The sequence below is a fragment of the Rhineura floridana genome, chromosome 6 (assembly GCF_030035675.1).
Source record: "Rhineura floridana isolate rRhiFlo1 chromosome 6, rRhiFlo1.hap2, whole genome shotgun sequence".
Taxonomy (NCBI): domain Eukaryota; kingdom Metazoa; phylum Chordata; class Lepidosauria; order Squamata; family Rhineuridae; genus Rhineura; species Rhineura floridana.
Genome location: NC_084485.1, coordinates 98,384,570 through 98,411,966, shown reverse-complemented (window position 1 = coordinate 98,411,966; position 27,397 = coordinate 98,384,570). Strand labels below are relative to the sequence as shown.

Here is a 27,397-nt window from a genome sequence, read left to right as displayed (position 1 = left end):
CCATGAACTCTGAGCAATAATTATGGTTTTCTAGTTTTCATACAGTAGCAGAAGGTATCCGGGGGGGGTGGAATTACTTTTGTTAATAGAGAAGACTTTCACAACAATTTACTCCCATTAAAATCAGTAATCATGCTAGACTATGTTAGGTGCTGTGAAGTGAAAATGTTCCAAACAGACATGGACAGGGTTAAAAGCACACTTTAGAGCCCAAGGCCACGAACCAAGGCTGCAGCTGGCAGGACTGCTGCCAACTCTATAAAGATTCTTGGGAAACTTCTCTGAGTGTGGGGGGTGCATTTTGAAAGTGAAGGCATAGAGAACTTGTGTAGCTGTTTGTTTGATCTCTTGAATCAGTAAAGGATTCATCTTACAAGACTCCAAGTGTGTTGTCTCTATTCTATTCTGTCCTGGACTTATACTGAGGCACACTGGCGCACGCATAGCCTTAACAGGCAATTCGCAATTCCAACAAAGGGTTATGGGCCCAGATTGCCCAGTTACAACCAGTAAAATCCAGTGACAGGACGTCCAGTGGAAGTGGACCGGTGTGCGGAGTGACAGCGAGCGGCTGCGGCACAGCTGAAGGAGTTTTTCGGTGAGACACAGTGTAGCAGCACCTGTGAAAAATGGCAGTTTCACTTTTTCAAGGAATACCAACTCAGGTTAACAGATGATGTCACGATGTCTGAACATTTGTTATGCATTTCAAGGCTTTTTGCTAAGTTGCAGGAAAGAGATGTGATATATACGGAAATACAGAAAATATATATAATCTTATCAACTCTGAATTCTTCATGGGACAATCTAATCAGCTTCCTGGAAGCACTGCCTGATACGGATCTATCACTCCCTTACGTGTCTGGAAAATTAATGCAGCAGTGGGAGAGACGTCAGGAGTCCATCGAACAGGAGAAAAAGGAAAAGCCAGAAAGGAGAACTGACAGGACTGAGTTAAATGTCAGGTCGTTTGGAACAAAGGCATGTTATCGATGTGGGTCATTAACCCATCTTCAAAGAGACTGTGAGTTGCGGCAGAACAGGCAAAGGAGAAAACCATTGCAAGTGCAGCTGGTGAATGCTGACGGAGGCGACAGTAAAGAAAGAGACTGTGAAAAATCACACAACAGTACTTGGATAATTGATTCAGGAGCTTCACACATAAATAAAATAAAATAAATAATCAACCAGAAGGGAAGCTGAAAAAGTTCATAAATAAAGTGGAGGTGCAACATGGTATGCGCATACAACAAATCAGATCAGACCAAGGGGGTGAGTTTACCAGTAAGTCCTTGGCACAATATTTAGAAAGAAATGGAATTAAACATGCTTTAACTGCTCCATTGTCCCCATTTCAAAATGGGCTGGCAGAGAGAAAAAACAGGTCTTTACAAGACGCCATAACAGCCATGATAAAAGATGCTAATCTAACAAATGCTTTTTGGAGGAAATGCATATTGTATGCTACACACATTCAAAACAGATTGATACACAGTGCTATTAACATGACGCCATATGAGAAACTATATGGAAAGAAACCTAAGCTCCAACACATTCTCAAGTTTGGTGCGAAATGCTGGGTTCATGTCCCTAAAGGAAAGCATAGGGGGAAGTTAGCACCCAGGGCACAAAAGGGAATCATCATGGGATTCCAGAACGCCTATTATCGCATCTGGCTTCCACAAGAGAGAAGGGTGATATTTAGCAGAAGTGTGAAAGCCCAAGAGCAGGACTGGGATGAATCTGTGTCAGTCGAGCTGGAACACACACATAATAACACTGAACAAGAGGAGCAAACTATTAAACAAGAAGAAGAGGAACATGCTCATGTTAGTCCAGAAACACACAGCAGCCCCAAACCAGAAGTTGTTTTAAGAAGGTCTGAGAGATCTACTCTGGGGAAACCGCCAGACCGGTTTCAAGTCAGTTTCCTAAAAACACAAAACATGCAAGGGTATACAGGGTATACAGAAATACCAGAAAACAGGACAGATGGGGAAACATTATATCTAACATGTTTCAAACCAAAAAGGAAATGATAGCTGATGTGTTAACAAAACCATTGAATGAAGACAAACATAACAGATTGATAAACGAAATGTGTATGGCAAATTCATAAAAATTGTGTAAATGTATCAATAAAATGAGAATGAAGAAAAATGAACTGTAAACTGTAAAATGAAAAGATGTAACATGTGAAATGTAAATGTGAAACAAAACATATGTATGGATGTAGTCATGTCTATTTGGAAGGTGGGGGATTGTTAGGTGCTGTGAAGTGAAAATGTTCCAAACAGACATGGACAGGGTTAAAAGCACACTTTAGAGCCCAAGGCCACAAACCAAGGCTGCAGCTGGCAGGACTGCTGCCAACTCCATAAAGATTCTTGGGAAACTTCTCTGAGTGTGGGGGGTGCATTTTGAAAGTGAAGGCGTAGAGAACTGGTGTAGCTGTTTGTTTGATCTCTTGAATCAGTAAAGGATTCATCTTACAAGACTCCAAGTGTGTTGTCTCTATTCTATTCTATTCTGTCCTGGACTTATACTGAGGCACACTGGCGCACGCATAGCCTTAACAGGCAATTCGCAATTCCAACAGACTAAAACATTAAATAGAATTTTAAATATGATGCCAATTTTGGTATTTATATGTACATTATATAAATTATGAAGACAAATATAAACCCTTTAGAGTTGTGCTTATCAACACATACCTTAAGTCTTATTTAGAATCAAGAAAAGTAATTAGATACACATTGCTTCTTATAATCAGCTGGCCAAATTGAATTTACCAGCATAGGAGTCCCATACGTAAAATAGCTGATGCACAGCATCACAATCTCATTCTTTGTCAGGTAGTTTAAAACAAAAGTTACAAAATAAGTTCAGGACACTTTAGTGCACGAATATCCTCTGTGGTTTAATCTGATGTTGCAGGAGGTACTTTAACAGAGACATTCCTTCGGGTATTGGTCACATGCCGTTGCTGTGCAAGGAAAGAGCGACCAGGTAGGCAGGAACCAGCGTCTTTGTAGGCAGTGCTCCCACTTAGGAGTCTGGATTCCATGCCCAGTTTATGAAACGCTAAACTCTGGAACGAAGCAAGATAAAGTACTTAAATGCACGATTCCCTGCATTCCTTCTTGAAAACTTTTAGAGATTGTGGCAGCTATTATATCTACTATTACTCAAAATCAGTATTAATTTATATACCATTTTCTGAAAGAAATCATACAGAGTAAATTTTGTAATGTGCTACAAAATTAATAGAAAATATTATTCACTTGCACAATGGAATGTTCCTCTCCTCTCACTAGTAGACCCACACATACCATCAAAATCTGTTTCAAAGGGTTGAGGGACCCTCCGGAGATTTTGGGGCTTCATGGCGAAAGGAGAGGAAGGATAAATCCTGGTGTGTACGCATGCAACTTTGGATATAACCCATGACCTTATCAGAAGGCTGGCTAAATTCAATTGTTACAACTTGCCAATTTTTTTTTAATGCCACAGAACAGCTGCAGATATGTAAGAAAAAGGAAAAAATAAGTTTTCACATAGTATCTAGCACACTACTGGTGCTAAATACATGTTAAATACTGGTTACAGTATCACTAGTGATGTGGACCATCTTCAGTCCTCTAAACTTATAAAACAATCTATCATTTGAAGGAGTGGACATTTCTTCAATTTCAAATTTCAGTAATTCGTTTCTGACTAATTTGGCTCCTGAAAACTGTTAATAGTCACTCTCTCTCACACGCTCTCTCTCACTCACACAGGCACACTTTAACTCACCTTGTTGTACCATGCAGACACAATTAACTTCTCTTCATGGTCATGTAGCTTGGCCAATTTACACTCTCCCTAAAAAGAATTTACAAATGTAAGATTACAAGGAAAGGCAATTATATTGGCCCTAACGTTCAAACCTAACCACCTAAGTGATCAAAGTTTACATCATTTTGAAAAATGTTCCAAAATTCTCATTGAATACTGGAGTTATGTGTTGAATTCCCTATTTCTTCTCACTGTACGTCTCTATGGTTATAAACACTTGCATTTCTTGACTGTCCTCCTGGCTATCCTGTGTTCCTATGATCAAACTGGACAAAACTTCGAGAAGTAGAAGAGGTTACTAATGCTTTTTACCTCAAGTGCTTCAATTCTTTTATCCTTCTCTGTCAGCTGTTTTCTCAGCAACATGATTTCAGCAGATGCAGGATTTAATTTGGGGTCCAAAGTTTTTATCACCTGCACAAAGATGAACATACAATGTCTTTGGCAAACCTACCTCTTAACCCAGTTAGAAAATAATTCAGTATTAAGATATGTAACACTGCATCAAAACAAACAGCACAATGGGTTGTATCCAACTAAGATATTCAGAGGAGACCCACTGAAACTAATGGGCCTAAGTTAGTCATGTTTATTCATTTCAGTGGGCCTACTCAAACATTTGTCACAACCCAACATTTGCCAATTTGGCTAAAAATGGCAAGCACATAAAAGCATGTGTAAGCATTTTGTGTAGTACTACTGGATGAAAACTGAAATGAGGAAACTAGGGAAGCTGAGCACAAAATATAGAATTAATCCTCCCTTAAACATGCTGGGAGTTGACATGAGATAGGGGCTTCCAGTTCCAGATTTATAAAATAAATCACTGACAGTATAGAAAATATTCACACTTCTTGCTTTTTCCAAGTACATCTTATACCTCTCCTCCATTGACTTCATATCTTCATCTTTCTTATGTAAAGCTGCTTCCAATTCTTCACTTTTTGTGCTATTTAATAGAAAACCAAATGTAATGATTAATGGAGACCAATTTATCTAAGCCTGAAACAATTAATGAGCTTGAGTTGGGATACAGTGGGCTCTGGAGGAGTTCCAGACTATATTAAGTGATATCCATAAAGGGTACATGTTGGACTTTCTGGCTACAACTATCAAACAACAGCCAAGGAAATCTAGTTTGTGGGGGTTTTCTACTTACTCTCATCTGGAGTTCCACTGCGGTACTCAGGAAACACAACACTACACCATCTCCTGTACAACAACTACATCATTATACAGCCATAAGAGTCGCTGTATACTATAGTCAGCATGGATTTTTCACATTCTGCAGTGTTAAGCTGGAAATTCTGATGCTTCCCATAAGCTCATTTCAAAACAAAACCTTACAAAACTTACAGTCCTGAACTCAGAAACGGTTGCTTAACAACCCTCTCAATTTTCATGGTGATACACAAAACAGTCAGAGAGAATAGAGAGTTCAAAGTGTGAAAAGAGAGAGAAAAATCTGACCCCTTGTGGACTTTTTTCTCATAATTTGTTGAAATTCATTAAAAATCAGCCATGTTCACAGAGTACCTGTAATCCTATTACTGACCTTGCCCCATACTCTGACCTTCATCTTCTGCAGTTTAAAAGTTAAAAATAATGCCTGGCCATTTTTTAATTAATTTAAAAAATGTAGCATTGAATTCAATGATAAGGCTGGGCATGCTGAGTAAGAACCAACTGTCAGTGTTCTAAAAGCCAGACTCATAGCAGCTTGGTTGCCTAATCAGGGGGCCACACCCACACCAGACTTTGATTTCACTTGAGACAGTCATGGCTTCCCCCAAAGAATCCTGGGAAGTGTAGTTTATGAAGGGTGCTGAGAGGAGACTCCTATTCCCCTGACGGAGCTCTAGTGGCCAGACTGGTTTAACTCTCTAATTGAAGGTCTGTGAGGAGAACAGGGCATCTCCTAGCAACTCTCAGCACCCGTCACTAACTACACTACCCAGGATTCTCTGGGAGAAGCCATGACTATCTAAAGTGAAATAAAGTTCTGGTGTGGATGTGGCCAGGGACAGCTTTGGTTTAAATTTGGGTGGGAGACAACATGTACCTGCTGTAGAATAAAATGGTGGGGAAAATCCTGAAAAAGAATGATACTGTTCCCAATGTTCTCCTTTTGGAAAGGAAAGGGGCTTCCCCTCTGCCCAGCACCCACCCATCCAATCTCCTCCCCTTCCCCTTCCCCTCCTCCCTTCCTCCTCCCCTCCCTGCCCTTCCCCCAGGTCAGTTTCATCTATCCTAAGCATGACTGCACAGGAGTAAATCCCACTGAACTCAAAAAGCATGCAAATGATGAAACCTGCCCTCCCCTCCTCCTCCCTCCTATCCCCTCCCTCTTGCCCCTTCCCTCCCCCTTCCTTCACTCCTCCTTTCTCCTCCCCTCCCCTCCCCTCTCCCCTTCCAATGCCCTGCTTCCCCCTCCCCCCCTCCCCTCCGCCCTGCAATCAGCCCAAATAACAGAAACAAGACATGTGCTGTGCTGATCATGTTTTAGCAGGGAGGAAGCAATAATATTAAGCGGTTGATATACTTCAGATAGTCACTATAAATATGTTGCTTTACTTTGCAATTTTAGTGAAGTTTCCTATAGGAAATCATTTTCTTTTGCTTCTGTTTCTGTGAAGTACAGCAACACTTTCCAACACTAAAAACCCCCTCCAAAAACAATTGTGGAATAATGGCACTGACTATTCTGCAGAATAGTTTCCAACGGGCATGAGGAGTGTCTCAGGTTGCACCAGATAAAACAGTGGGAGGTGAAATATATTCTAGCAAAATTCTAGGTGTGCTCTATGTTTTTAATTGACCATGCCCACCTTTCCGTAAGCTGAAAACATGCATATTGGGCAGGCCAAGTTTGTTTTTTCCAACAGCTAGAGTCATTGCTTAAGTAGCAACATATGGTAATCAGTCTGATTTTACATCAAACTGCAGTTTCAGATTCAATTGTTAATGTGCCCAAAATAGAAATAGAGCTTAACCTCCGTTTTGAAACACAAAAGGCTGTCTTCACTATCATATGACATTGACCAATGAAAAGGCTTTGAAATTAATTAAAAAAACTGACACAGATTTCTAGGATGAATAATGAGAGAAATATAATTTTATAGGTTAGATTCTCTGTAGAAACATTGGTAACACAGAAAAGCAAAGTAAGAAGAATACCAACAAACATACAAAAATGTAATTCTCCATCTTTGGAGGTGGCAGGTGTTGCCACCACTCACCATATGCTCAGAGGCACATTACCAAATTCTTCCAAGCTACACAACAAGTGGATTGTACTGTGAAAGACGAACCCAAATTGTGTTTGCATTTTGACAAATTTGTAGGGCAATACAGTATCTCAAAGAGGAGGTCAGGTCTCCTGCTCCCCTGGTGCATTCACTATAGCTGCACAATTTCTCTGCTTTTTAAAGTTTGATAGAAATATCTGTGGGCTATAGGTACATTCTTAAACTGCAAGGTTTTTTTGCCTATTAGTTAATTTAATATTATGAGAGCAAAGAGGAAAGGACACTTTCTTCCAATTTACAAGGGTACCCTATTGCAGTGTTTTACAGATTATTGGTGCAAGATACCAAACTCATAGCCTAGTCAGGAATTAATGGGGACCAACTATAATGAAACAATATCTGTGATCAAAAGTAACAGTTACATCGAATCACTTACCATTTTGATTTAGATCTGGCTGGAGGTCTGCAAGAAGAGCCTCCTTCTTCTGCAACTCATCATGGACTTCACTCAACTTCTCCCTGTAAGATTCAGGTCAGAGGTCAGCTCACATTAGTATTTCATATTCTCATGAACCAAAAATAACAGAATGAAGTCACTTTATAGTAGAACTTTATTATATTTAAAAAGATGAACCGAAAGCAAGACTCACTAACAAATCAGTGGTAAGGCAAATTATCCCAAATCATATACATTTTCAGAGCAGACACTGAAGATACTCAATGTTTTTTCTAAGCAGGGAGGCTTCTATGACAAATATTTTAGGCCTTGTCCACACAGAAAACTGCAAAACGTTAATGAAAGAGGTGAGGATGAAAAAATAATGTTGCTGGTATATCCAAAGTTGATTTGGGACAACTACTACACTTCTGGGTGACTACAGAATATTTCAGATATGATGCTGGGTTATGGGCAGATGCAGGGAAACACATGTAACTGAATGAAATCATCAATGGGGCAGAAGTGGCCTGCTATATGCAGGCAACCTCCTGGCAGTAGCATTGTTGTGCTTAATGGGCTAGTGTGGAGGTGGGGCAGGGCAGCAGCGAGGTCTGGACAGTGTGGTCACACTGGCAAAGCTCATCTGGAACTCGTGTCCATCCTGACCTCACTCTTGCCCTGCCCCCCTCCCTGTCATGGTAAGCAGGAGTGACACAGCAGCTGGCATGCCAGCTCTGTGGTACCACCCTGCTGGCTACTCCTGCAATGGGAATTGAGTTGTCTGCTTGCATCAAGAATGTAGAGAAATGCAAGGAGAGTTGATTGGGGTTGGAAGAACCTCTCTACTGTTGATGACACCATTATTTCCTCTCCTTTCACATTAGAATGGCAAGGCACAGAAGACATGAGGCAATTTGTTTTCCAAAATACATATAGACATAAGAATCTCCCTCTTTTTTTGTTCTCTCTCTCTCTCTCACACACACACACACACAGACACACACAGTATGCTAAAATAGACATTAATATTGTAACTTACATCTGAGCTGCTATCTTCTGCTTCCATTTGCTGGACTATAAAAATAAGTAAAACTGGTAAGAAGCTAATATCAGTCACATATACGTTGGTATTTAATTTCCAACGGTTCTAGATGCTGAAGATGAAGCATATGAAATATTACTGAATACTAGTTTAGTACTTAATGTTCACTTCCAATAGTGTAAGGTTGAGAGACCTCTCTGCACATATGACTTAGGCAAGAGAAGCTGTACACAAAATGTTTTATATTTTCTCTCACATTTATTCTCTTCATTACTCTGGAGAAATAAGCATTGACTTGAATTTGAGCTTCACATGCAAATCAATCTTGTATCAAGTTCACCACCCCAACTCCCTTTTTCAAAACATTTTTCTAATAATTCCAAAATGAATGCTTTTTTGTTGATAGCCAAGTGTCATGTTTTTGCTTCTACATTTTCCAGGGCAAAAGGCACATTTTAAATGAAAACCAAGTCTTTGGTAACAAAATCATATCTCTAAGAAAAGAAACAGTAAGTAGTTCCACTCTGAAAAATATCACTCTAATACCTACCCCTTCCCCTTCTGTCCTGGATTCTTGCTCCTGCAAGGTCTTCTGGAGGTCCTCAATCTGCTGCTGCAGCTCTCCATTACGCTCCTTGCTCAGCCTATTGGGAAGCATTTTTTTTAAAAAAAAATTACACGTTCATCTAACATTTAATCCAAGTGATAGTCAGCCGGATTCAAGTATAAGAAAGTCAACTGTTCTTGCAGATTGACAGTTGCTTTCTTGATCTTCTTTATTTTGTGTTTTTTTGCACTGTTTCTCAGTATTTATCATCTACTGCTTGTACTCTACATGCTTTAGAACCCATTGTATTGTAGGTTTCCAAAGATATTGGTCAATAAATTTTATGTTAAGTGGGGTGGGTGGGTAGAGATCACCTGTTTTCAGTCTCTAATTCATTTATTGTCCGATGCTTTTGTTCTAGTTTCTCCTGAAGCTCTACAATCCGTTCATTTTCTGATCCCTCTTGCTGCAAGTGGAGCATCTTGTTTTCATGCTGTAGCCGAATGAACATTTCTCTGAGGTTCAAACACAAATTTTGTAAACAAAAATGCTTTGCAAAACGTGTGACATATATCAGTAATATTTTCCCACAAAAGATATGGAACGCGACATTTAATGTTACAATGTACAATTATCAAGTATCCTTGTAGAAATGGACAGATAATATTATTTCAGTTTCACTCCAACACAAAGGCCTTGAACCAGAAAACCAAAGTTGCAATCCTATACATTTACTTAGGAGTAAGTCCCACTGAGGTCAATGAAAAATCCAGAAAATGAATACTAAGATACATAATTTTAAAATTATCTTTAGAACATTTGCTTTTTCCATTTATGGGACGTCTTTTTTAATTATTCGATCACAGCATATTCATACCCACATCCTCCAAATATTCTAGGTTCATTTCTTACCTGTATTCCACTGGCAGAATTTCGGCAGCAAGATTTTCATGACTTTTCACTGCAGATGCATCTGAAAATGTGAAAAGAAGAATAAAGCTATGTACAGTTTAGGCAATAAAATTATTTTACAGAAATAAAACAAATGTACCTGTTTGGTTCAGGTGATCCTGCTGCATTTGTGAACACCTAAGCTCTTCATTTGTCTCTTTCAGTGCATCACGCTGAACTATCAATCGCTGAAAATAAAATCATGTTTAAAGATAGTAAATGTAAGCCATTTCTTCTTTGTGAATGTGAGCTTTGCTTCCCTCCAGCAAATGTCACTCCAGCGTAACTCTAGGTCATGGATGGTAACCTGTAGTCCTTGGCTTAATTTCCTATGGTGTTTGGTCTAATTTCATACCCCATGGAATGATATGGAGGTAACTACCAACAACTGCCAGCCTGAGATACAAAACACCTTACATGCACACAGTTTTCTTCATTTCTTTTTGCTGAAGCTCCTTGCACTGTAATGAGAACCACTCCATAGAAACCCTCCAACCTTCAGGGTAGGTTTTCAGATGTTTGAGGGGTCATAGTGGACAAGAAGGCCTAAAAACCTTGAGGGTTGCTGCTGGATCCCAGCCAATGCGGATTAAGACAATGTTATAAGCATTTTGTTCTATAAATTGGAGCCTACAGCCAGTGTGGTGTAGTGGTTAAGGTGTTGGACTATGACTAGGGTTCAAATCCCCACATAGCCATGAAGGTCACTGGGTGACCTTGGGCCAGTCACTGCCTCTCAGCCTCATGAATACCCTATTCATAGGGTCGCCATAAGTCGGAATCGACTTGAAGGCAGTACATTTTTTACATAGCAGGTAAAAAGGCGGCAACATTTAGGACCACTTTTAGTAGATTGGCCTAAATATAAACATTGACTTTTTCTGGCTAAACTGCTGTTAAAACAACAGACTGATGTTTAAGAGCTCATAAATCAATATACAATCTGCTTCAAGCAAAGTAAGTATTTGCTGGATTTAGCAACCTTCATTTTAATGCTATTAAAGAACTACTTAAAATTACAGCAGTGCAACCTCCTGCTTTGCAATCTCTTCAGTTAATTCCCTTCAGACTCAGAGGCTTACATTCCTTAGCAATTGTGGAAAATGGTCCATTAACATGGCATCCTCCTATCTTGCATCCCAAGTATTTTGAGAAAAAAATACTAATAGATTTCTATTACACTCTTAGAAGCTGTACCTCTTTCTCTTTGATTAATGCTTCATGCTTCTCTTCAAGTCTCTTCTGTTCAAACGCCAGTGTGTCAGCTCTTTTGGATTCTTCAGAGAGTTTGTTATGAAGTTCTTGGACCTTGTTTGAAAAGGCAAACACGTGGCCTTGTTAAAGGGCTTCAAAACATGTGTATTTAAAACTAGTTCTTGCGGTAGGAGCGGGGAAGAGAATATCACCACCAGAATTCCATTGTCTTTTAACAAGAATGTCTTCATGAGTTTTAAATAGCAGCTTTGTACTCACCTTCAGCAACCTTTTGAATGCTATGTTTTTAATCTAATAATTAGTTTATGGCCAATACTTAACTATTCTTTAAAAAATTTCAGATGACCCTTCAACATCAGGTCACCAGATTCAGCTGGTATAGTTTGAATAGTGTAGTGGAACACTCTACAAAACAACAACAACAATACATTAATTTCCATGGAATTAACCCTGATCCAGCTGCTGGCCGTAGATATGAAAACTTCAGTGTGCACAATGAGCTCGCTCACATATAGGGGTTGCCTCATTCACTTTAACATAACACTCGACAGCGCCTATCTGCGGTGGAGTATACTTCTAGGATACAAAAGAAAAGAGGCCCAGCAACAATGTATTTGGATGTGAATTTACCTCATGGAAACTACTTCCCTGTGTTGCCCCTTTAAGGATATGAGATTAAATTTTGGACCTACTGTGCACTAACAAGTATGCCATTTGGCAGAAATAACATGTCATACAAATGTGTGGCAGGAATGGAAGCAGCCTCAAATTCAGGGTTGGGCATGAGGGAGGCTAAAGTGTGTACGTTTGAATCAACTCTGATCCAAAACACCCCAATTTTTGAGAACCAAAATAATAAGGAAAAACACAAGTACAAACAATATGCGAAGCAGAGCTTATTTCTTACCTGCCTTTTGTAAGTTTCTAGCTGTGCACGGGCTGCGTTGGCTTTCTTTAGCTCTTCTTCCAGGCTAACGGTATTATGCATATACATCATGTTTGTTTCCTGAAGAGATTTCACCTGTCTGCGAAAGTCATTCAGATCTTCCAGTTTTTTACGATAAACCTCAACAGTCGATTCCAGCTTGTTTGTCTTGTCAGCAACTGTCCTGTAGTGGCACAGCATGGATTGGTTGGGGGCCTATTACTCAGAAACCAAATGAACATCAGACAAAGGAAGTTCTCTGTCCAGAATCATGGCTCTAACTGCTTTCAGCTTGGAGAGGAAGAGACTTTGAGTCCCCCTTTCCAAAACAGTCACTGAGAGAGGGATTTCCTCTGCATCTCCGTCTCTCTCTCGTGCACACACACATACTTTATGGGGTCCCCACATACTTTTACTGCATCAGGATATAAGAAGCCTTGACAGCTAAGGCCTTAATGCAATATGGAAATGGAATTAGTAGGCATATCTAACCTACTAAAGGCTGGAAAAAATGGCCGTGAGACAGTAAGGACGCTGTAATTGGCACTCTGTTGCTATTAATAGAAGCCCTAATAACTTTTTTCAGAAGACAAGTAAGTCCAACAGCTTTCTCATTCTGCTATCTTTGATGAAAATACAGTAGAACATTACCAGAGCTGGAATGTAAATCCCACGAACTTGTTGAAAATTGAGAGCGGATTGTTTGTTATACAGCTGCCCGGAAATCAGCCTAGAATGTAAACTAAGAGATGATATGCAGCTTATTCTCTTGTAGCTTGTAACATACAGATAAACTTAAAAATTAAGCTATTAAGCTGCTTTAGATTTCTGTGTATCAAAAGGAAAAGGAAACGGCTATTAATATGGTTCTAACAAGACAAAGCTACAAAGACTTAGGTATCCCGCTGAAAATGGAAGAACTGCCGCTTACCAAAAGAGGGAAGCAAGCTAAAATAACACAGTATTACCATCCAAATGAGTTTGGCAATGAGTCTAACAACAAATCAGAGATAAAAGGTAGCCAGCAATGTGATAAACTAACTAACAATGGGACGCGAAATAACTATCCCTCCTGGTTGCTAATCAATGAAGAATTTGATTCATTAAGTTTAGCCCAAGAAGCCGAAGAGGCTACGGAGGGAAGAGATCTACTACAATCTATGCTAGAGTTTAATATCTCAGCAATAAGCACAGCCAGTTCTATGCCACCACTTGAATCTTTTGACTCATCTGAGGCAACCCGATATAGTTCACCGTTATCCCTCTTGCACCAAAATGTGGCAAAAGCCGCTGTGTCATCTAATACACGAACAGCAATGATGAACGAAAGCTGGTGTCAGGAAATGTCCAATTCATTAATTCAAATTTCTTCATTTGTGGCTGAATCGAATATGCTGCTCACAACACTGACTAAACTCATTGCAACCAAAGAATTTCATCCTGTTGCTGAGTCTCTGACAACAGAGACAACCTCAAAGGCTTGCCAAACCTCACTGCTGATAATTCGCCCTTCAACGATTAATAATAAGAAGCCTAGTAAATCATCAGCTCAATGCATTAAAAAGAGCAAAAACATCAAAGTGAGTGGATCCCACCGTAGATGCCATATGAACTTTAAAAAGTTATTCAAGTTATTAGATAATCCTAAGACGTCTATTAAGAAAAAGACTAAGAAGAAAAAGAAAAAGAAAAAGAAGACAAAGTGTAAACTTCTTATTGGACAAGAACTTAACCATCCAAATTCAGCTGAGACCATTCAAGATCCAATAATTCCATTAACTCCAGAAGCTCAAATTGAAGAGCTAAAATCTCCGTCGTGTGACGTGGCTGTATTACAACTGGAAAAATCTACCAAGAATATAAACAATATAAACTCTTCACCTCCCATGCTAAATGTCAGAAATTGGAAACTAGTATTAAACACCAAACAGTTGGCTCTAATAAACTACCCCAAAATGAAAGGATATTTAACACAGGAAGAAAGGACACATCATCTTATAAAGATCGTCAACGAAATATCCCCCGGTGTTATATGTAAGAAAGATGTTGTAAATATTGAATATCTTTTTTATAATTATTCTAATGCCAGAGCCATGATAACTTTCCATGGGGTAGATAAGGCTAAACGTTTCTATGATAAGAAAGATTCATTTTTAAAAAATAATCTAGGCATTTCTCGGGTTTATGATAATTTGGTTAAACCTCAGAGCATTATTGCATTTAACCATAGTAATTCAAATGTGTCGCTTGTAATGCAAAACTTATCTGTAATGGAAAATCTATGTACTGTTAATAATGAAAAGGAAGGATCCCCAGTAGTGCTACAGCCAAATACACCTGAGGAAGATATATTAACACATCCCCCTGTTACACTGTATATGGAGCCAAACCAGACGTTGGAAACATATGGTCCTTCTACATCACCATCTAGACAATCTGTCTTGGTCTTGAGCGGTGCCCAGATACAGAGGGACGCAAATGATCCGCCAATTGTATATGAAAATTTTACCTCAGAAGAATTAATACTTCTGGAATCCTATTCTACCTTACCACTAGAGGCTAAACTTGATATTATGAATAGCCTTGAAAATCTTATGCTGGCACTAAAAAGATTAAGTCCCACCGAGTGCCATGTTTCTCCAAATAATGCTCAATTAACTACTGTTAACAACGGAGAAAAGGACCCCGCTCCTAGAATGTTAAATTGACTAAGTGAAGGGAAGTCCACCCACAATTTAAAAATTATATCTTGGAATATTGCTGGGTGGATTAATAAAGTCCAACTCCCGACGTTCTTAAGTACTATTTCACAACATGATGTTATTTTAGTCCAAGAAACATGGATGGCTGATCTCTTGCACCTCGATGGTTACTCAACAGCCATATTGGATGCTGCCCCAAGTAAAAAAGGGGGGAGACATAAAGGGCGTATTTGTGTATTTGTTACAACCAAAATCAAGGCCAAGTTTATTCATTTAAAACCCCTGCCTGATTTAGCATTGGCCGTAATATTAAAGTTTCCACATATTTCTTTGCTTCTTATTAATGCCTATATTCCACCTAGTCAAGATAAAAGCTTTGTCGATAAAAAACTCAAAAAATTAGAAGCCTATTTAAATGATTTAATAAAATCCCATCCTCAAGCCATGCTAATTTTAGCTGGCGATTTTAATGCTAGGATGGGTATATCCGACCATGCATTGTTTGCTAAATTTAAATCGGAGGTTCCAATATTTGATGGCCCTATGTCTATTCCTTCCAGACAATCTATAGATAAGGGTATAAATTATGCTGGACTTTGTTTAATGCAATTAACATCAAAACAGAACTTAGTGCTTCTAAATGGACGTGCGCGAGGCGACTCGGTAGGTGAAACGACCTATCTATCAACTAGAGGAGCATCTCTAATAGATTCCCGTTCCGTGCCCGGTACCTGCCGGGCAAAAGGGGCGTGTTTGCGGCTGCTGCCGAAGCCAGGCCGCCATCAAGGGTGTGTGCGTGCGCACGTGGCGCGCCAGCGCGCCGTCGTGACGCACAGTAAGGAGGCGGGGCAGCTGAAGGCCATTTAAGGCCACTCCACCAGCCTCCCGCCCTCCTTTGAATTTTGGCGGCGGAGGCCTTGTGGCGGCGGCTGCTGCGCGCCGCGGGGAGCCTTCCGGCCGCGGCGGGCCCTTTGGTGCGCCGGCCTAGCGGGGGCAGCGGCGGCAGCGGGACGCGAGGGGCCTTGGGGCCGCGGCGAGGCTCGGGAGGCCTTCCGGCCACGGCGAGGCCTTTGATGGGCCGGCCTCGCGGCTGCGACGAGGCACATGGGGACTTCCAGCGGCGGCGAGGCACGGGAGGACTTTCAGCTGCGGTGAGGCCTCTGATGGGCCGGCCTTGCGGCTGCGACGAGACGCGTAAGGACTTTCAGCCGCAGCGGGGCACGGGTGGCTTTCCAGTTACGGTTTCAGTTTCAGTTACCCCTGAGGAAGAATCTTTAATTCAGAACATGTCAGGCCTAAACAAACTGCACTGCTATGGGGGCACCTTTGATGCTCTTCTGCTCTCTCCTGTTTCTTTCCTTCAAACTATCACCTTCTGATTCCATCATTTATCATAGAAATAATGTTTGGGATTAAGGGAAACACAACAACCTACTTCTAGTTAAATAGTACCCTAGACTTTCTATCATAAACCTGGAATATGTGGAGTAGGGGGAGAGACAATGTTTAAAATTTAATTCTATGCTGATAGTAAAAGAGAGATTGAAAAGGCCAAATATGTCTTGCAACCCAGGGCATGTGTGTCTGTGTTTTAAGTATGCAGAGAGAAATGTTTACTTTAGCTGAAGGTGAATTACAGTCAGCATTTTTATGGATTAAATATAATTTGAAAAGAACAGTAGGGGAAAAGGTTATGTTAAGGATTTTCTATTTAAACTAAACAAAATATTTATGCAGGCAGGCTTCTGTGCAGAACATAGAGGCAAGTATTCATGGAGAGCTCCTGTCTGTTTCTCTAAGCATAGTAATGCAGCAGGTAAAGGGATGATGCATAGACGAAGAGCTGTCTCTCTCCTCTCCTATGTATTTAGGTCCAGTTCCACACTTTATGTGGCAATTGACATTGCCACTTGCTCACTACATGTCTCTCACAATGCTGTAATGGGTGGCAAACCTCCAGTTAGGGCCAGGAGATACTTCTATTGGGGTCCCCTGCCCATTACAGAAAGCAAAATAGGAATAGACTCCTTTTCTTGATACTGAAGTGTATTTTTAGTTTAAACTAAATGTTACTTTTCAGTTACCAATTACCTAGAGAGGTAGTGGGCTATCTGACACTGGGGGCATTCCAGGGGCAGCTGGAGAGGGGATGCTTTTATTAAGGGATGTACTGAGAAGGCCATCCCACTTCCTCACTGTTTTGCAAACCAGGAAAGTTCAGAGAAGGGGTTAGTCAATTAGGGAGAACTTGAGATGAGAGCCCCCCCCCCCAAAAAAAAAATTGCCTGCACTCCCACACCCTCCTGCTGCCTGTGGCCGCCACTTCTTTTGCAGAATAACCTAGAAAGATGCTCTGTCATAACGTAGCGGCCATTTGAATTGGAGCAATGCAATGTAATTACAAAGAGCAGAGGCTTTCTGATGAGGGTGGGGGGCAGCTGGAGACAGAAAGGAGGCTGCAGGAGCCAGTAGGGACCCCCAGTTAGTGCTGCAACCTCACCTCCAAAACTACTTCAACTCCAAATGCAAAGGGAACTCATCCCCCCTTTTTTCACTGTCAAGCTTCTCCCCCCCCCAAATATGTTCTTCAAAACCCAGGTAAAAATATATGAACCTTTCCATCAGTTAAGTCCCATAAACCTCTGTCCTAAGACCCATTTAATCTGTGGTATTCTGAGTAAACACACATAGGATTCTGCTGTATGTGTGCAATCACATGCACCCTTCCGGGGGAAGAAGTAACGATACACTCGGGGATTTTCTCATAAGTAAGTATGCATAGAATTGGTCCAATTCATATTTCTCTGAGTAAATTATTTAAACATAATGGAATTAATCACGTGCAGGCTGCACATTTGCTTGCATCTTCTCTTTAGCTAGTTTACAAACTGGTCTGTAGATAAGGTGCCCACCTTTTTTACAGGCCTCTAGTCCTGTGCTTTTAAGAGTCATCTGATCTGCAGACATTAGAAGATGACATTGCTTAACTCCATGCCATCTAATAACTGCTGAATACGAACCTGCTATTAAAGGCACAACAACAAGCCAGAAGGATATGTGGGGCCAGGGCCCCCCAAAGGAGTGGGAAGCAGCCCCCAGCAGAGGCTGCTTGAGAAAAGTGTCCCTTCCCAGCTACGCTCGAGGGCTATGGACCTTGCTTACAGACTGCCCAGTTATGGGGAGACTCATTTTATGATGTGGTTTTTCTTTATTATGCGGTTTTCCGGATCCTATGGACGCACTGGTCCAGGGGACAATTGATGAAGACACACAGTTGGGCAGGGTTATTGGCCCCTTCCCATCATCCCCTACCTCTGCTCTCTCAGTGCCCCCCCTGTATAGTGCCCAAAGTGGCAGTGGGCAAAGTCTACCTGATTCACCATCCGTCATACAAGTGGGGTCAGTCAGTGATGGCTTCATACCAGATAGTCTATGCACAGTGCACTACACTTCATTCAATATAGTGCGCACCTGTGGCAGAGATGCCTTATGGGCAAGTGTGGCAGCTAATCTGCCTGCGTTGCCAGCTGTTACACATGGTGGATTTTGAGCTGCTGAGTTTTGCCTTTTAGGTCAACTATGCAGCAGAGCATTACCTATGGGCTGCTGTATTCTTGCATGGAGCACTTCAGCCCCTTCTGGGAAGGGACAGCCAGGAGACGAGAGGCCCCAGAAGCGGTGGGGCACTATTTTCATGATGTCCAGTTCTCGGGTAGGGCAGACTTTGGGTGCATGTTAGCGCTTGATGGCACAGTTTATAGCGTAGCTATGAACTGGGGAGTTCTTTTGGCAGCTGGGAAAGTGGAGGATCCTGCCCCAGTGTTCACCTTCCAGGGTATTAAAATCGACTTTTGGACCCAGGGCTGCAGGCTGCCTGGGAAAAGCTTGAATTGTTGCAGATCAAGATCCTGAAGTTTTCAGGGGCTGGGAAAGTGTTTGCTTTCTGCCCTTCAGGTATTGGGGGCCTTCTGCGGTGGGGTTTATAGTGCCATAACAGGGATTTCACAGCCTCACCACAGGTTCAGGGTTTTGGCTGCCTTATGCGCCAACCTGCGGTGTGGCCCCCTCCGTTCCTGCAGTGCGTCAATGGTGTTCCAGTTAGAGGAAGGACCGACTCTGCTAGTCCCATACCGCATACTGGGAGATGGGGGAGGGGAGTCAGAGATGGTCAGGGCAGGAGGGGACTCCTGGGAGTTGGGGGATGGCAGGGGCTATGCAAAGCGTGGCCTATTCCTAGGAATCTCGTCCTGGAATTCATCACAGATGGTAGGAGTAAAGCTTGTCTGCCAGTGTGTCGCAAGGTAGGCTTGCAGGGGGCCTTTAGGACCATTCACATGTCTTGGGATATGTCATGTGCTGGCCAGCTGGCCCATGCACATCCCCATACCCCTTATCCTCACCCTCCATGTTCACCTGACCCGCCAGGGATTGTTGATCAGGGAGGTGCCCTGTGACCATCATGCTTCAAAGCTCAGCGGTTACATGTAGCACCCCTCACACTTAATTTTGGAGCCTTCCGGATGGGGGGTGGGGGTGTTTGGGGCCAGGTCAGACTTCCCTTCGAGCCATCCTGGGGTCCAAGGTTTGTTTCCAGGCAGACCAGGGGTACAAGAGTCATTCCACATTATTTTACCCTCCCCTGGACTGGACACTTCCCCATGACGGCGACATAGTGTTTTTGGCCGGAAGCTATAGGCCTGGCTGCCTGATATTCAGGGGGAGGGATCTTCCCTCATAAAGTTTCGGTCTAGTGTCGCGATGCCTGGGAGCGGACCCATGGGGGTTTGAGGGCCATGCCCCTCCGGAATTGGGGTTGCCTACCCGGCAGTGGAATTGCCTACCTGGGACGGTCTATTTGGTTTTTGTATATGCAGGTGCAGGCCGCTAGGAGGTGGAAGTAGGGGGCGCATGGAATACATTCACCCCAGGGGCGAGTCTGAAGGTCTGGGACCCAACTGTTCACGATTGTTTCTGTTTTTGGCAGGTTGCTGGACGGGGATGGAGCAGATGCGCAGTCTACTCTGCAGCCATGGCATGAGCTCATAGGCTGGCCTTGGGGCCGCAAACGCACATTGGTTCACAGCTGGGCCTCTGATGGTGGGCCATGGTTTGGTGACTGGGTCGACAGAGTATGCGCTGGAATGGTCTCCTACCCATGTCGTTCCAGCAGGGTTCAGGGCAGAAGGTTACTGAAGGGCAAGACATGTGAGAACATGCAGTTGAGGCCACAATAGCCTCTGGTCGTCTGCTATGGTCAGACAGGAAGGGCAAGGCCCTCAGGGGCAGGCATGTGAGGACATGCAGCTGAGGCCTTGGTAGCCTCGGGTCGTCTGCTGTGGTCAGACATGGAGGGCAAGGCCCTCAGTGGCAGGCATGTGAGGACATGCAGTTGAGGCCACGGTAGCCTTGGGTCGTCTGCTGTGGTCAGACATGGAGGGCAAGGCCCTCAGTGGCAGGCATGTGAGGACATGCAGTCGAGGCCTCGGTAGCCTTGGGTTGTCTGCTGTGGTCGGACATGGAGGGCAAGGCCCTCAGTGGCAGACATGCTTGGACATGCAGTTCGGGAGGCAACGATGCCATCCTCCTGATGGACCTGCAGAGGGGTCTGCATGAGATTCTTATCGGGTGTGGGGTAAAGGGAGACTAAGCAGAGGCTTGTCCCCCTTTTGTGGCAAAGAAGTGCGGGAAAAGGTTTAAAGGGAAAGGGCAGCTAGGTGACACCTTTAGGCACCTTTGGGGGCGATTGGCGGTCCGGGGGCCTGCAGCTCAGGGCTATACGGCCCGGGGGGCAGAACACGGGCCGCCTTTGGGGCCAACGTGCCTCATCCGCTCGGAGTTTCACGGCTCCGGGGGGCGGTGATGCGGGTTGGACCCCCTACACATCTTCAGGGTGTGGCTTGAGCTGGGGTCTGGCATAGGGCAGCCCCGGGCTCAGGCAAGGTTTAGTCGCCCTATGGCTGCAAGCAGGCTTTGCCTGGATCATCAGAATGCTCCCGCACTTGATTTCCCCTCTGCAGGTTCATTATTCTAATTGATTCCGTTTAATAAAGTGGCCCATGATTTAACCCAATGAATGGTGTTTGTGTTTTATTTCGGCAATAGGCCGCAATCCCGTTCCGTGCCCGGTACCTGCCGGGCAAAAGGGGCGTGTTTGCGGCTGCTGCCGAAGCCAGGCCGCCATCAAGGGTGTGTGCGTGCGCACGTGGCGCGCCAGCGCGCCGTCGTGACGCACAGTAAGGAGGCGGGGCAGCTGAAGGCCATTTAAGGCCACTCCACCAGCCTCCCGCCCTCCTTTGAATTTTGGCGGCGCCCGCCCGACCCTCCCTCTACTGCAGTGTGATTCATTTGGTCGCTACGGGGCCGACTAGGAATTTTTGGCCTGCCTGCCTCGCTTTGCTGGCAGGTTTCTTTTGCCTACTCCACACTGTGGTTGGGGGGACGGGTCAAGGGTTAGCACGGGTGCCTTTGGGGTTAATAGGCTGATTGGTGTGTTTTTAGCTTCAATATGTCAACGGTCACTTGTGGCAAAGAAGTGCGGGAAAAGGTTTAAAGGGAAAGGGCAGCTAGGTGACACCTTTAGGCACCTTTGGGGGCGATTGGCGGTCCGGGGGCCTGCAGCTCAGGGCTATACGGCCCGGGGGGCAGAACACGGGCCGCCTTTGGGGCCAACGTGCCTCATCCGCTCGGAGTTTCATGGCTCCGGGGGGCGGTGATGCGGGTTGGACCCCCTACACATCTTCAGGGTGTGGCTTGAGCTGGGGTCTGGCATAGGGCAGCCCCGGGCTCAGGCAAGGTTTAGTCGCCCTATGGCTGCAAGCAGGCTTTGCCTGGATCATCAGAATGCTCCCGCACTTGATTTCCCCTCTGCAGGTTCATTATTCTAATTGATTCCGTTTAATAAAGTGGCCCATGATTTAACCCAATGAATGGTGTTTGTGTTTTATTTCGGCAATAGGCCGCAATCCCGTTCCGTGCCCGGTACCTGCCGGGCAAAAGGGGCGTGTTTGCGGCTGCTGCCGAAGCCAGGCCGCCATCAAGGGTGTGTGCGTGCGCACGTGGCGCGCCAGCGCGCCGTCGTGACGCACAGTAAGGAGGCGGGGCAGCTGAAGGCCATTTAAGGCCACTCCACCAGCCTCCCGCCCTCCTTTGAATTTTGGCGGCGCCCGCCCGACCCTCCCTCTACTGCAGTGTGATTCATTTGGTCGCTACGGGGCCGACTAGGAATTTTTGGCCTGCCTGCCTCGCTTTGCTGGCAGGTTTCTTTTGCCTACTCCACACTGTGGTTGGGGGGACGGGTCAAGGGTTAGCACGGGTGCCTTTGGGGTTAATAGGCTGATTGGTGTGTTTTTAGCTTCAATATGTCAACGGTCACTTGTGGCAAAGAAGTGCGGGAAAAGGTTTAAAGGGAAAGGGCAGCTAGGTGACACCTTTAGGCACCTTTGGGGGCGATTGGCGGTCCGGGGGCCTGCAGCTCAGGGCTATACGGCCCGGGGGGCAGAACACGGGCCGCCTTTGGGGCCAACGTGCCTCATCCGCTCGGAGTTTCATGGCTCCGGGGGGCGGTGATGCGGGTTGGACCCCCTACACATCTTCAGGGTGTGGCTTGAGCTGGGGTCTGGCATAGGGCAGCCCCGGGCTCAGGCAAGGTTTAGTCGCCCTATGGCTGCAAGCAGGCTTTGCCTGGATCATCAGAATGCTCCCGCACTTGATTTCCCCTCTGCAGGTTCATTATTCTAATTGATTCCGTTTAATAAAGTGGCCCATGATTTAACCCAATGAATGGTGTTTGTGTTTTATTTCGGCAATAGGCCGCAAATGATATTTGTCTCTCAAGAACTGTTCCCTCTGGTTGATAGTTTTAAGGTCATGCCTCGACCCGAAAGTGACCATTACCCACTTATTCTAACGCTTGCTTTGAATCAGGGGCCTTTACTCTTAGATCAACAAGCCTTTGATATAGATGATGTAATAATACACCCAGCATGGATAAAGTGGCTACCTAAGTTGGAGGAAAAGATTTTGAATAGACTAACTTCTACAGAATTACTAACCATAAAAACTCAATTAATGTCTACACCTCAAACTTTGGAGGTTTATAACTGCTTTAACCTTTTGTTGACCAAAGTTCATGAATTGCTTGTTGTTAAATCCACGTTCAAAATGAGCGGCAGATTCCCTAAGTCGAAGCCCTGGTTTGATCAAAAATGCCTGACATATAAAAGACAACTAAATGCCAAACATCTAATTTATAAGAATTCTAGAACTCAGCAAAATTTGGTCAATTTTTGTGAAACTAGAAGGCAATTTAAATCTTTAATAAAAAAGAAAAAACGCCTAGCCTTAAAACAATCCTGGCAAAGCCTCTTGCAAGCTTCCAAATTAAAAAATTTGGCTATTTTTTGGCAGCAATTAGCCCTTCAATGGCCTAAATCATCTTTCAAGTTTGAGTGTACAATTGCCCCAATTGTATGGGAAGATTACTATGGTAATCTGTTCCAAGCGACTAGTTCTGGATTCTCGCAACCATTGCAATTACCATCTGAAATTCCTCTTTGGCCGCCTGTTACAATTGTCGAAGTGATGGAACTTATAGAAGATCTGAAGCCAAATAAGGCCCCTGGTCCGGACAGTATACCTCCGGAAGTCTTTAAGGCCAATGCTGAGTGGTGGGCCCCAATCCTAGCAGTATTGTTTACCACAATAAACTCTACATTACAAATTCCTGAGGGTTGGGGAACTGCAATTATTGTACCCATTTATAAGAAAGGCTCTACTTTAGATCCGGCAAATTATAGGCCTATAAGCTTACTTAATATAATAAGTAAATTATACTCAAGTTATCTGTATAAAAAATTATCATATTGGATAAATCAAAATGAAATTTTAGCCCCAGAACAGGCTGGGTTTCGTTTAGGGCGTTCAACTCTTGATCACGCCCTCGTTTTGCAACATTTGGTAATTAAGTATGCTTGTAAAAAAAAAGGAGCCTTGTTTGCTGCTTTTATCGACCTTAAATCGGCATTTGACCTGATATCGAGAACAAGATTATGGTCCAAGCTATTAGACCTGGACATAGATAGGCGCCTATTGATATTAATACAGGGTCTTTATGATGATACGTACCTACAAATTCGTTGTAATAACAAGGGGCACCTAACAAATCCAATTCCTACCTTTAAAGGGGTAAAGCAGGGATGTATATTGGCACCCCTGCTGTTTAATATTTATATTAATGCAGTGGTGGAAAAGCTTGCTTTTATTCCCTCTCATCCTCCGAATTTAGTGGGCTCACCGAGATTCTGCCTCTTATATGCGGATGACATAGTATTGTTATCCCAATCTCTGATTGGTTTGAAAAGACTTTTGAGGGCTTTTGCTTCTTTTTGCTTGAAAGAAGAACTTATTATAAACTATGAGAAAACGAAAGTCCTAATTTTCACAAGGAGAAAAATAAATCACGTATGGAGAATTAATAACTATTGTATAAACCAAGTTAAATCCTTCAGATATTTAGGAATTGTTCTTCAATCAACAGGCTCATTGCAATTGCATCTTAAATACTCTATGCTAAATGCCAAGCGTACAACTAAGGCTCTATTATCATTCTTTTATAATAAGGGTGGACAACTTGTTCCACCCATTATAAAAATATTTGTAGCAAAAGTTGTCCCTCAATTACTTTATGGCTCACAAATAACTACAAGTGAGAACATTGTAGTTTTAGAATCTATCCAAAACTCATTTCTCAGAGCTATTCTTGGAGTAACTACATGTGTGCCTAGTTTTATACTGAGGTTGGAAGTTGGTTTACAATCCATTGAATCCCTTGTTTGGAAAATGAAACTATTGTTCTGGCTCAAATTGCTATTCAATCCGATTGGTCTGGCCCCGCAAGTCTTATTGGATTCTTTTGGTTCCCCTTGGGTTAAAACTGTCCTCGCTAAAATATCTAATTTGGGATTTTCCCTTCCCAATATTTTACAGATGGGTTTTAATTTGGCTAGCGCAATGATTAAAAAGCGTCTTAGTGATATTGATTTTCAAGAGCATTTAATGCAAATTAGGAATCAAAGACATAACCCTAAATTTTGCACTTTAATGTCTTATTTATCGGCTTTGGATTTACCCAATTATAGGAGAGCTTTTACATTAATTAGACTAAATATACTCCCCTCTGCTGTCCTTGAGGGCAGGTATAATAAAATACCTTACTTAAAAAGGCTATGTCCTTGTGGATATGACGAGATAGAAACTAGCGAGCATGTGCTTCTTCGTTGCTCCTTTTATCAAGACTTAAGACAACAACTAATTGTGCCCATTTTAAAGTCATTACCCGGTAGATCAGAAAGATTTTATGTGGATTATTTACTTGGGGATTGTTCTCCCCAAGTTACTCTTGTAGTTGCCAAATACACAGTTGCTGCAATCCGTTGGAGAAAAATATGTATCCCTGATTGTTAAATGTGTGCCTTTTAATTTTTAAATTTTTAAAAAAACTTTTATACCTCTTCGCGAATTAATCTTTTGAAATTGTTGTTAATATTTTATTGTATCTGGTTTTTGACTGTAATAAAGTGATTGATTGAAACCTACTAAAGAAAAAAATCAGTACTCCTAATGCATGGTATAACACTAAACAATGCACCTTTACTTTGAGTGGAGTTCCATATGTTTGTGTGATATTGCTTTAACAGCATATATGGTAATGGGTGTCCTATTATTTTGGGTTGTCAGTTACATGCACGAAAACATACCAATAAAAATCCATGACACTACCTCTGATTTCTTGGGACGTTTTGCATTTTTAGTAGTAGTAGGACATCAAGTATTACTTTAGAACAGTTTTGTCAGTTTCAGTGACACAAAGACTTATACCTTTCAGCTCATGTGCTTTATTACAGTATTGGTCTCTACTCATCCCTCCAGGATTTTAAACATTTACTCATTTACATAGGATTGATTATTGGGAAATAGGGTATTGTATATTTTGTAAGAAATTCCAAGCTTTAAAACTGTAGAATTGCCACAGCCTTCAGTAGGAGTAGGAACTCGGTTCGTGTCATACCTAAGAACATCAATTTCATCTTTTAGAGCCCTAGATTCTTCTGCTAGAGAGGTCAATTCATCATTTCGATGTTGAAGTTCAACCAGTTGTTTTTCAAGTTCTTCACAGTGAACACGATAATCATCTTTTGCAGTTTCAAGCCTTTACATAAACAAAATGAGATTAATGAAAATGGTTTCTTATTATTCACTCCTTTCAATGCTAGTCTTGTGTATGCTTTTACAGTTTGCCACATTTAATTTACATGTGCAGTGGTAGCACAAGAATATCCAAGACCACTTTAGCACAAAAAGGATATTTGCACAATTCCTTACATGCATGAATACAAAGGACAAGTTAAATGTAGAGACTGGCTGCTCTGTCTGAATAACTACATTTTAAAAATGTTCTCTTGCATCATGCTGGTTTCTAGTCTGTTCATAATCAATTTTTAAGATAATGGATAAAGAGAAAGTCATTAAAGAGTCTCTCAACATTATCAAACATGAGAAGCATATGGCAATGAATGTAGCAAACAAATGTAGCAAACAAATGTAGCAAACTAAGCCTCATTTTGCAAATCTAAAGAAATTATTGTTATTTAAATGTTTATATCATGTTTCCAATAGTACACAAGGCCACATGCAAACTAAAGCCATTAAGATCTAAAATAAAAGCAAGCAAGAAGAAACAATTACAATAATTAAAAGCAGCAGAATTATGGTAGAGAGAGCCACAACAGGAGGAAAAATGTTCCTTTGCCAACAGCCTGGTAGAAAATGAAGATTTTACACAACACAACTAAAGGAAAGAAAAGGAAAGAGAAAGAACAACACAGTAATCTTGCAAGCTCTTCTAGGGATTGCATATCAAGGTTTAGGTAGAAACCACTGAACCGGGTTATTATGAATCCCTAAAGTGTGAACTGCACTTAGGTACAGAATCCTAAAGTCAGTGCAGCTACACCAAAATTGATGCAATGCCTTTGCTTTACTTCTACAAAGAACCACCTGGTTGTAGGTTCGGAACTGTTTTCAAGGGCAACACCACAGACTGCATTTTAATAGTCCATTTAAGAGTTTACTGGGATTAATGGGGCTATTAAATGATAATAATCCATACCTGAAATTTTCTTCTTGTAGTTGTTCTAGTTGCATCTGTGCATTGAAATACTTCTTTGCAACTGCAGTATTTGTATCATCAAGAGAACCATCCAACTGGTCCAATCTGTCATTCATGATCTCATTTTCAGACATCAAACTGCTCTTTTCTTCTTGAAGGGCGGCCACCTATAGATGCAGAACCCACTTCAAGATTCTAGCTTTATTAAGGCACCTGCTAAAAATGTATAACTACTTAACTACTGATTTTGGAGAATTTATCCAGAGAAGTAGATGACTGACACCAGCCAAAATATGTTTCATAGACAATGAGTAGTTTAGAG

The 27,397-nt window shown here is 42.4% G+C and overlaps 2 protein-coding genes across 2 annotated transcripts in view; one reads left to right on the top strand and one right to left on the bottom strand.

Moving 5' to 3' along the window:
• Positions 1-2,714: 2,714 nt before the first annotated feature.
• Positions 2,715-27,397, bottom strand: part of LOC133387762 (protein Hook homolog 1-like) — a 30,837-nt gene continuing 6,154 nt past the window's right edge. Inside the window, exons 5-19 of the mRNA XM_061633221.1 lie at positions 27,076-27,242; positions 25,975-26,115; positions 12,190-12,391; positions 11,265-11,375; positions 10,168-10,255; positions 10,029-10,089; positions 9,491-9,631; positions 9,120-9,213; positions 8,567-8,601; positions 7,525-7,607; positions 6,322-6,331; positions 4,690-4,780; positions 4,153-4,254; positions 3,799-3,867; positions 2,715-3,091 (exon numbers count right to left, since the gene is read on the bottom strand). Of these exons, the coding sequence (XP_061489205.1) occupies positions 2,921-3,091; positions 3,799-3,867; positions 4,153-4,254; positions 4,690-4,780; positions 6,322-6,331; positions 7,525-7,607; positions 8,567-8,601; positions 9,120-9,213; positions 9,491-9,631; positions 10,029-10,089; positions 10,168-10,255; positions 11,265-11,375; positions 12,190-12,391; positions 25,975-26,115; positions 27,076-27,242 (1,566 nt within the window). The 3' untranslated portion in view covers positions 2,715-2,920. The remainder of the gene's footprint in view (positions 3,092-3,798; positions 3,868-4,152; positions 4,255-4,689; positions 4,781-6,321; positions 6,332-7,524; positions 7,608-8,566; positions 8,602-9,119; positions 9,214-9,490; positions 9,632-10,028; positions 10,090-10,167; positions 10,256-11,264; positions 11,376-12,189; positions 12,392-25,974; positions 26,116-27,075; positions 27,243-27,397) is intronic.
• The window catches only part of LOC133387761 (cytochrome P450 2J2-like), a 51,173-nt gene continuing 39,474 nt past the window's right edge, over positions 15,699-27,397 (top strand). The window contains exon 1 of the mRNA XM_061633219.1: positions 15,699-16,103. Within this exon, the coding sequence (XP_061489203.1) occupies positions 15,983-16,103 (121 nt within the window). The 5' untranslated portion in view covers positions 15,699-15,982. The remainder of the gene's footprint in view (positions 16,104-27,397) is intronic.